Genomic DNA, 11,071 nt, shown 5'->3' with positions numbered 1-11,071 from the left:
ACCGGATGTCCGCTTGGAAAGATGACGCAGTGTAACTTTATGAAAGCATATGTTTTTATTTTTTAACAGATTTTTTTAAGTGCATATAGGCGCACAGAAACAATGTAAGGTGTGAGAAATTAAACCGAGACAACGAATTATAAACCCTCGTTATCTCCGCTTTATCCTGAAGGCATTGCAGGTAACTTGACCAAATTAATTAAAAGGCCTTTTTTTATTATTACTTTACTTGGAGTCTATCCCAGATGACTCTGGGTGAAGGCAGAAGACACCCTGGACAGGTCACCAGTCTATCACAGGGCTACACTTAGAGACAGACAACTGTGATATGCAAGGACAAAAATAAAATAACCACAACTAAACCAGGTAGGAGAAGGCCTCCTGATTTGAAGTCTTTCCAGTCATGTTTTTCATAAAGATGCTGCTGTTGCTAGTCTGTGGTGTTCTGTGGAGGAGCTAAAGGGCAACAAAGAGTGTTCTCTAACAAGATCTACAATATGCAATCATTAGTCTCAATATACTTGCAAGTCAATTAAGTACAAAAAAACCCTAGAAAAGCATCCTCAGTGTAGTCTAAAAACCTTACAAGTGATGCTGAGTGGTCTCACAGTAAAACATACACTTTTATCATTATTATGAATGGGTTGGACGACACTGAAACTTAATGAGGTTATTTTCTTTGTCGTTTTTTGACATGTTTCCCAGAATATTACAAAATGTCTTTCTGACAAAAAAACAAAAGCGTGGGTCCTTTTTTTTTCTTTCTTTTTTTTTTGGATCTACAAATGAAATGTGTAATCATTAGCTAAAATATACCTACAATGTCATTCAATTCAGCATGCTTTGTTGGCATGAATGTCAGGAACAATATTGAGGTGCGGAAATTAAAAAGAAAAAAAATATTTTAAAAAAGGAAAAAAAAGAATAAGTGAATAAAATAATGTAAGAAATTGCAAAAAATAATAAATAAATAAAAATACTACATAATACTTCAAAACACATATGTACGGTACTATTTTGACATACAGTATATGTATATACTGCTATTCTTTTTCCGTGTTTGCCATTTCTCCACTGTGAGATAAATAAAGGCATATCTTATCTTATCTTATTTCTCCGTCACTTGATTCTATTTCTTCTTCTTCTTTTTTTTTCTTTTTTTTTTAGCAATATTCTCTCACTTGTTTTTTTTTTGTTTTGTTTTTTTTAAATTCCAACCATCATCCTTGATGCTTTGACAATATTGTCCACCTGGCATTCACTGATCCGGGCTGAATTGTACGCGTATATAAATACTCCCGACTTTCACTAACTTTAACTATTAATCCGTCTCTATGGCAACAGCACGTCGAACAGCACGACAACGTCCTGCTCGGCGGGTCACGTGAGCTCGCCGCTGACTCTGTGACGCTACAAGAGGAGCCGAGTCCTGTTTTGCGTTTCAATCTGTGTAGCGTTGCCGCGCTGCTTTCAACCTGACATGACAACGATACGAAAATAAGAGGTCTGCGGCGAGGTTAGCCACACAAAGCCTGACTGAGACGAAAAGGGATAAAAAGATATCTCCGAGGTAGGCTGCTGCTGCTACTACTGCTGGGTGTTTACGGACACAAAGATGGACCCTATAGCTAACGTTTGCTAACCTAGTTTTATGACACACACCTTAGCTAAGCTAGCTTTAACATCTTCGTCGAGCTCAAGCAAAATGAAGCAGGTTTCTAGCTGCCTTCTCTTTAACATCCGCGTTAAGGGATCTAATCTGCCGCTAGTAGCTCCAATTTTAGCTCAGCTCTTCCTTTCCTGCTATTTCAGTCTCCTCTTTCCGCGTATGTCTCGGAGGCTAACCTGTTTAGTGCACAGCCTCGTTTTAGCTGCTTTCTTAGCGCAATTAATTAAAAGCTCATTTGAAAGTGTGGCCCGGTGGACAAACGGCATCAGTCGTGTTTGTCTGTCTCATATGTCCATTGAGGCGGCTGAGACACTCACACGTCTCCCGGCCAGAGATTCGTTTAGAATGACGGGATTAGCCCGTTGATCCTGTCGCTGTGTGTGTTGACATCGAAGGACAACGTTGGGAAACATCAAGGAGGAAAGGAAGACTGGCAAAAACATCGCATTCACTTTGGCAGCATCCTGCTTAAACCCGGAATGTACTGTGTAATCTTATCAGCCATAAACCCGAGGAGGTGTATCCAGTTTTTATTATAACACCACACCTGTGCATGTTGAAGTCACTGTTTGCATATATCTGTTTTTGGTCCAAGAGTTTCATTACAACATAAATGGAAAGCTTTTGGGTATTTACAATATGAGAATAGACTAGAAAAGTACAAGCTTGTGCTCTGTGTTTATATACATTAGTACCTAAGTTTTGATAGTTATTTGAGCCCAATGACTGGAATAAGGATGCCTTCAATTTGCATTTCCCTCCTAAAATTTCCCAATTTGTTGTTTTCGTCTTTGACATTTTTTGGGACATTTCAATGGACAAAAAAAAAAGCCCTTTAATAAGATCACAAAGTTATGTGGGCAATATTATTGCCACATAGTTGTTTGTTAAACCCTAATCAGTGTACATCATATCAAAACATAAAGAAGAAATGTGTAATATAATTCAAGACTGTATGTTCAGTAGCACACTGTAAGCTATGGCTAATGTAATACTTGAAGAAAGACTGGCAAGACAAGTACAGCATATATACATTTCATGTCAAGTTTATTCCGAGAGCCTTGATGGAAATAGTTATTTCAAGTCACAATATTCAGTTTAACACTGCTGCCGTCTGTCTTTGCTGGAAATAGTTTTTAGCTTTACTCCTGTTCTGTAAAAAACATTGAGATACTTTTCATACAGTGATCACTCTGTCTCTTCTTGTTAAGTGAAATCAATTATGTATAAATATGAATACTCTTTCTAATTGAAACATAAGTTTCAATGAAATGAAGAAGGAAAATTGCACACCATGCTATTTGCATTTCCCTGCTGCTTCGTTTAGTGTTCTCGTGTCATTGTGAAATTTGCTGAATCGGTTGTAATTCAGAGACTTCGGTCTGCGAGCACGGTTGCGCTATGAGCTGTTGTGGAGGTCGCACTACATTTCTGCATGCTCGCTGAACCACTGCTGAACAACGGCTCATCCCAAAGACGAACTGCCAGCAGAAATCTAGCATGAGTTGATGCGGACACAAATGAAGCATCATAGTGTTCCTTTAAATACCTTACTTATATTTATTCTGTTAAAGAACAGGAGTTCACAGTGTTAATGTAAGGTAAAGGCAGGATACATTCCTCACACTAATGCCTTTAAATCCTAATGTTTGGTCTCATTTAGTTCAAAGTCCGTCATTTGGTATTATTCCTGAACTCATTATACACTAAATAGTGCTGCTGCTGGCTAATGCAAACAGTTTTGCTTCCTAAAATTCGCTGCTTTGTTTACTTTTCTTGTTCTCATATCCTCTTAGAATTTAATCAGCAGGAGGACAGCAAATTTGTTGTGCAAATCCTTGTATGAGCACACAGCAGGTCATAAAGATGTTGTGTGTGAACTACCAGTCATTATCATGCTCTTATGTAACATCATGGCTCAGTGGGCTGGAGTGCCTCGCTAGAAATGATCAGAAAGTAGAAACACAAGAATGAAACCAAACTAAACCACAGCCATTACAAAAGTACGCAGAGCTTAACAGGGCGACTTCACAAACAGGTTGGAGGTTGGTATTTCATTAGTTTTGTCATTCAAGAATACATATTCATCGACAGTGTTTAATTGATTTACTGGACGATTTAACTTGTCATGATTAGAGCTGAAACTGTTGTTAGTAAGTTGACAGACAATTAATTGCAAACTTATTTAAATCATTTTTGAATTGACATGTCAAATGTTTACTTGTTCTGTCTTTTCCACTGTGAAACTTTGCTCTTTTTTTGTTTCAGCTTTAATTGATTTTCAGGGTATTGAACTTTTAAAGAGGTCACCTTAGACTCTTCAAAACTGTGAAGGCTTTTTTCAGCGTCTTTAATCATTATTATACCATCTGAAAAATAACCACCAGCCTCTGTCATTATTATGATAGCTGCATGTCTTTCAGAGAGTATGATCTATCACTGTCACTGCTTTCTGTTGTGAAGTTAACTGGCTTGTTTCCTTGCTGCTGCCAAACCTCACACTGGACTACACTCTTGTCTTTTTCAGCGGGGAGTTGTCAATGCTAGACTCCCTGATCTGCCTGCATTAGGCTCTGCAAGGCTGGGAGAGACGAACACCTTGACGAAACCACCTGACCCAACATGATGGCCTCCAGTGATGTAGACATCCGAGGTGAAGGTATGAAGCTGAGAGGCACCATCCTTGTTTATGTGGATATTAGATCACAGTCATTGAAAAAAAACACCGGTAGTGATAGTGATGTTTTGGCACGATTGTTAAACTGATGTTCAGGCCAATAAAGCATATTGAATGGAAATTGAATTGATGGTGTAGATACAGTACAACATGACCTGTGTCCATAGTCATAGAAGGATTATACATAATCCATATTGGCAGGTAGACACTGAATCATCAAAGCGGCTTTCATTTCATTTACAAAATCTGCCTGATGCCCCTGACTGGTGTCTTCTCTGGCAGGAGGTCACAACAATAAATAAATTAGACATTTGTTATGTTGTGAGAGAGTTATTTCTGATTTATCAAGTCCTTATGTACACCTACTGTAAAGATTTTTTTTTTTTTTTTCTCGGAGCACTGTGAAGTGAGCATTGCATTTTTTTGCCATCATGTGAAGTCTTTCAGACAGTGTTTGTGTTGCACTTTTCTGTTTTCTGATGCTCCGCTTGTGTGTTGTTGCAGAACTCACTGAATGGTCCTTAAAAACATGAACATTGTCAGTGTTTGTTGTACATAAATCATTGGTGTCAAACCAAACAGGTTTTTGGAGCACAGGGCTTTGTAAGGACTGACAAATGGGTCTCGGTTTCGTTTTGGCTTTTGTTTTCACACTGTGAGGAGACATTCTTCCTGCTGATGTAACAAGAAGAACCCTCCCTGCTGTGAAAGCATAATAAGAAGGACTAATGTAAACTCCACTGATGTCCTGGAGTCTGTGTGCTAAAGCAGCAACGTGTCTCAGATCATTAAACACATTCATCAGCGAGCAGGTAGCGGTAGTTAAGTGTAGCTGCAGGGCAGAGGACCCAGTGAATACTGTTGTGTGTTTATCACAGTCAGCTGCTTTAAAGAAGAGAGGGATTTCTCTATTCAATTGAGTCACTGTGGCTTTAAAAATCATGAGATCTTTTTATGTGTTGTAGTGCACAGTAGATATCAGACTGTGGAGCCAAACTAGCATGACTTGCTGGCAATGGAAATGAAAATGGAAATTATTACCTGACCTTTACAAAGTTGTTTTTATTTTTTATCTTGTTTTGGTTTTCCAGAATGTTTCCTCTTGCAGCTCTCTTTAGCATCCTCTGTTTGACAGCGGCACCATTTTCATGGAGCACACCATCATACACTGTCTGCTCAGCACCAAAAGGCAGAGGGATGCTGTTTAGTTGGTGAACATAGTGAAACATTTAGCAACTAAAGCGCCAAATGTTCCCTGAGCACTTGGTGGAAGCCAAAAAACTGTGGAAATGGAAATTAATATCAGACTTATGCGGATGGTGACAGCTGATTTTAATGTTTAAATGTATAAATTGGTAGCCGTTTCATAAAAAAGTTTGCCATTATTGTACTTAAATGGTGACAATATATTTGTTTCTGATTCTCCAAAGTGGCCAAAAAGTAAATCTTTGCTGGTGAAACAGATTGCTAAATTTAGCTGTAATTTGTTTTTGTGAATCACCTGTATGTGCTTGATTTCTCCATCGTTCTCCTGTAAAAACAAATGGTGGCAGTAGAGCAAAATTCTTGAATCAGAAAGAGACAGACTGCCAAACGTCTGTCTCATGTTGTTTTTCCCATGCCACTAATTAAATCTGTTTCAAGTGCACTGGGCTGGGCCAGGCTGTGGTCAGGAACAGTCGGGTAATTCCATGGAACATGGACCAGTGCCTCCCACATGATCCCTTCGAAATCAGCAATTTTTTTTTTTTTGTACGACTTTAGTCAATTTAATAAAGTCATGCAAACTTTTACCTTCATACTGTACATGTTTTCAGAAATACGGGCCTTTTGAGTGCGTAGGGTGGGTTGAAATGTTGCCCTTTTTAATTTGTGCTACTTCTTCTGACATCATGAGCTCTTATAACTTGACATACCTTTAAGGCAGATAGACACGTGCCATTTTCAGGGCTGAAAAACATGCTTGAGCTCTGTCAAACTAGAACCAAGTCAGTTTTACATTCACTCCAGGTGTCACAATCTAAAACCAAACCTTGTTTTTGTTCAGCAGGACTATTTTCTATCACCAGCTGTGATCATCATCATCATCATCATGAGATATATTATAGCTCCTATAGCTAATTGGCAGTAGTTTAGTGTCTATGACATTGAGTAATAGAAAAAGCATCCTAGTTGTGTTTTTTGTTTTTTGAAGGTTCACTGGAGAAAACGTTTAAAGTGCATTTTGGGTAAAAGGGTCACACCACCATGTGGGATAGGTGGTTGTTCACAACAAGTTCTAGCATATGAAAGGTATCGTTTTTCCCTGCATTTGATACCAGGCTCATATTCTGTTTAAAACAAAAACCTAATGTAGTTATGTTTTGATGCTCACAAAGTTAAGCTGTGGCTGTGAGCTGCAGAATCTTTATATCAACATTTGTCTTTTCTGCGAAGCAAGGAACATGATCATGCAGGATGTTGTCCAAACCATCATATAAAACATGTGAACCCTGATTTTGTTTGCCCGATTCACAGACAAAAGCTACATTTGCAAATGTCAAACTACACCTATATTAGAGCCGTATTTCTAACACAGAAGAAATCAGGTGGAACCTTTTTCAGGTTTGGTTGATTTTTATGATGACCCTATCTGGAGAGGTGAGATATTAGATCCAACACATCGTTCCTTCCTTTCACTTCAGCATTATGTGCCACAGAAAAACCATTTAACCGTTTTTTAAAACACACTTACTGAAAAGCAGCAGTGTGTAAAACCTTTGGAGTGAGGGAAGTGTCTTGTGAAATGTTTATATCAAATAAACAGAATGAATGTAGAAAGGAACTTTCTGAGGATTTTGTCTGTTCTTGTTTCAAGGTTCTTTGTTCTCCGATCAAAACCCATCAGAGATGGATGCTCTGTGTCCGTCTCCTCCTGGACCATCCAGACCACAGCGCAACTATGAGAGGATTGGAGGACGGACAGGAACCTCGTAAGTATTATAAAACCTGACGTAAAGCGTTCAGTAGTGTTTGTCAGACTGTTAGAAGATGAAATCAAGATGTCGTTGGCCTAATGTAAACGTAACTCGCTGTGTTGTTCATTTTTCAGTTTTTGCCAGACTCTCATCCACCTGTTGAAAGGGAACATCGGTACGGGGCTGCTGGGGCTGCCTCTGGCTGTCAAGAACGCAGGGCTGGTGGTAAGCATACAGAGATGTTATTATCCAGCTACTCCAGGCTGCATGGTCTGGACAAAGACAATTAGATTCATCTCCTGTCCCTGTCAGATATTCATGACAAAGTCCAGATGTGGTCCAGCAGGTGTTGCAGCCTGGATGTGATTTAGAGTGTTCGCAGGGAGGGATTTGTCTGCAGTATGTTTTTGTAAAAGAATATATTGCTGTTGTCAGTTGGGAGCAGCAACAAACCTCAAGGACTGTTACATATTCATAAGTGAATAAGTGATTTCTCAAAAAGAAATTTAAAAAAGTACTCTTAATTAATTTGTGTTATTGGTACTTCTGCTTTCCCTGAGCTGTGACACTTCACAGAACCTTGCAGAGGGTTCCTATTGTGGTGTGAAAACCACTGCAGGTCGCATGACAGTGAAACATTGTGGTCAGAGTAGTGAGAAAAACACTTTGTGCCTCATGGCATTGTAAAACCAGAACAACAAAAGCCACTATGTTCAAACTTCATATCTTCCCTTCACATATTTTGCTCTTGCTTGTGAGAACCTTTCATGGACTCTGAAGGTGTGAAGCTAAAGCTGTACGAACAAAAAGAAAACTAGTGAAGGTCAAGTTTGAATTGCTCATGGCTTATCAAGTTAACAAAAAGTGAAATTATCAGAATATTGTCATGAAACAGGCTGTTTAGGATTCACTACATACTACAACAGCCTTTCTTTTTCTGGTAATATAAACCATGTGTACAACGGTCTCTGAGACAAGTATAGAATGCAGGCAGCAGGAGAGCTAAACTAAGAGTTCTTACCATTGTTTATTAATTTTATTTCCTCAATGGTTAAGTCATTTGGTCAATAAAATGCTAGAAACCTACGAAAAATGGCCATTATGCATTTCTAAACAGAGTCCAAAACCTAGTTACATGCAAGCTAATGCAACGTAAGACCAACATTGTCACCTTTAAAGAGCTGGAACTGTCACTTTTTGGCAGTTTCTCTTGAAAAGTTGCTTTGATCTGTTATCAAAATGATTGCTGCTTTATTTATTTTGATCATTTAAATGATTAATCAAGCAGTCATTGCATCAACCACTGAGACAAGATCGATAAGTCACTAATTAATGCTCTTGTGTCGACGTGTACCTTTGACAACTCACAGGGCGTCCGTGGGTTTAACGTGATGTGTCAGTATTATTTCATAACATGCAACGTCATGGGATGTGCCATTTGATTTTAATTGTAGTGTTGTGCTGAAACACTGTCATGCAGAGATTAAACAGAGCAGGCTGTTCGTCATGCTCTCTGTTTGACCGTTATGTCTGTCTGTCTCTGTCCAGCTCGGACCAGTCAGTCTTCTGTGTATGGGTGTCATCGCGGTCCACTGCATGAGGCTGCTGGTGAAGTGTTCCCACCACCTCAGCGCAAAGTAAGTAAGACGAACACGTCTCACTGGATTTTTATCGTAACTTAGCTTACTTCCAGCAGGTAAAGCGAGGTTAACTACATAACTCCCTGATGATCCCTGCATCCACAGGCACGTCCAGTTCTTTCAGTTTCACTAAACTTATTTGGTATTACAGTCCTTTTCTTTGTCAAAAAATATGAGATATTTTGCACAAGAGCAGCCTAAACATACTCTCTGAAGCAACATTCCCGCTGTGAGTCTTGCTGCACTTCACAGACAAAATAGTTTTTGTATCACCTTGAAGTCTTTCTGGCAAGACCTGATTCATGCATGTCATCAGAGTGGCTCAGCAACGTTCTCAAATATCAGTTGTAAAATACCAGGTCCTGATCTCAGCTCCTCCTCACAAAGCAAACAGCAAAGACCTAATGTTTACTAGTCTTAATGCCCTTCCATGCATTGCAGCCAGAGTCTTGTTCCTTAACTAAGACATCTGACTTTTGCTTTTCTGAACATTTCTTTTGCACTAATGGGAATACTCTCTCTGTTTAACACAATGAAATGAAATGTCTCGACATTGATGACTGTTGCAACTTTCAAATCACCTGTTTTTAATGATGGCTTTAAATTTACCCAATTTACTTTGAATTTAACCACTTGAGCCAATTTATTTGTTTATAAGGCACACTGGTTATGACTTTAACACAAGACCTAAAAACATATACAGGTAAATACATTTACACACAATTTAATACACGTTGAATAAAGAGTACAAGTAAAACCTGGTGTGCACAAAAGGTGACCCCAGACTAGGATTCAGGACTTCCTAGCTTTGAGACGAAGGTGCTAACCGCTGCAACGCTGTGCCGCCCTGTCTTTTTACTGTCTACAGTAGTCTCACTTTTTGATTATTAGCATAAAACATGTTGTCATGACACTAAGTTACTGCCTAATGAAAAGAATAGGTCCTCATTCTGGGGCAGGTGCGTGCCTTTTTATTTTTATTTTGATAGTGAAAATACGTTGAATTATAAGTAGGAGTGACGTGATCCGATTTTTTTCTGCCCTTGATCCAAGTCGTTTAGTATTGGTATCTCAGACAGGAGCTCATGTGTTTGAGACAAGCTGGGATTAGCGAGGACATGTAACAGAGCTGACTTTGCGGCTCATATCATAGGTCTGTTGACTAAACTAACAATACCAGCACAGGACAACAGTCAGCAGGGCTTAGTGGTGGCATCAGTTAACCACGTATTGATTGATAATGCGATATTAATCCCAGACCAAGCCTTTGAGATTTGCTTGGGACACCTGTAGTTATAAGTCTTGTTCCTTTGGATTCTTTTGTTTTTAAAATTAGTTTTCCTGTTGTTTCCAAAAACGTCTGAAGCTAATATTTTGTCACTGCCTGCGATCCTTCACAGTAGGTTCACTGTGGCTCATTTTTACCAGATAAACACTTAGCGCGTTGTCAAACACACACACAGCTTTTGCTCTGCTGTCGCTTGTTTACTTAGCTGTCCACTGTGCCAAGCGTGACTTGTATGTTGTTGCTGGCTGACAGATTACACTCCACGTTTAACCACATCTTTTTATTCTACTGTGCAATCACAAGGCTGTTTCGAGTGCTCCCACCAAGATGTTTATCAGCTCCACACACACACACACACACACACACACACACGATACGACTGTGTCCTGAAGTCAGCTCACCAATTAGAGGTGGTGTAACAGTAACGATTGTCACCAGTCTAGTCTTAAACCATTAGATTATGTAACTGAACCAAGGTGGCCATAAACCCGAAGTATGAACCGTTATCTGTTCTACAGCTGTCAGTGTGTGACAACCGTGGAGATTAGCACCCTCGTTATCAGATTTTCCTTTAGTGTGTGTTGCAGTCGGTGCTTCCTGTGACAGTTAACCCGACCGTCCACAGTGTCTCACGCCCTTTGCCCAGTTCACGTAGGGATCTACAGCAGCCCCTCCCAGCCATGCTAAAGAGGATTAAGCAGCTCAAGAGCATGAATGAAGTGGCAGGCCACTGTCAGAAATAGCTTGTGTACGAGACAGTTGCACCTCAGGTCGAGAAAGGCAGAGGGAAAGTGCTTATGGGAAAAAGTGCAGCTCTTCCTCTTTTAGTCTTTTTTTTTT

The 11,071-nt window shown here is 39.5% G+C and overlaps 1 protein-coding gene across 1 annotated transcript in view; it reads left to right on the top strand.

The window, feature by feature from the left end:
- Positions 1 to 1,404: 1,404 nt before the first annotated feature.
- slc36a1 (solute carrier family 36 member 1) overlaps positions 1,405 to 11,071 on the top strand; it is a 59,364-nt gene continuing 49,697 nt past the window's right edge. Inside the window, exons 1-5 of the mRNA XM_008306207.1 lie at positions 1,405 to 1,570; positions 4,197 to 4,328; positions 7,204 to 7,318; positions 7,438 to 7,528; positions 8,852 to 8,940. Of these exons, the coding sequence (XP_008304429.1) occupies positions 4,292 to 4,328; positions 7,204 to 7,318; positions 7,438 to 7,528; positions 8,852 to 8,940 (332 nt within the window). The 5' untranslated portion in view covers positions 1,405 to 1,570; positions 4,197 to 4,291. The remainder of the gene's footprint in view (positions 1,571 to 4,196; positions 4,329 to 7,203; positions 7,319 to 7,437; positions 7,529 to 8,851; positions 8,941 to 11,071) is intronic.

Source organism: Stegastes partitus, unplaced genomic scaffold (genome assembly GCF_000690725.1).
Source record: "Stegastes partitus isolate 25-593 unplaced genomic scaffold, Stegastes_partitus-1.0.2 Scaffold45, whole genome shotgun sequence".
Classification (NCBI taxonomy): domain Eukaryota; kingdom Metazoa; phylum Chordata; class Actinopteri; family Pomacentridae; genus Stegastes; species Stegastes partitus.
This window is presented reverse-complemented; position numbering and strand designations above follow the sequence as displayed.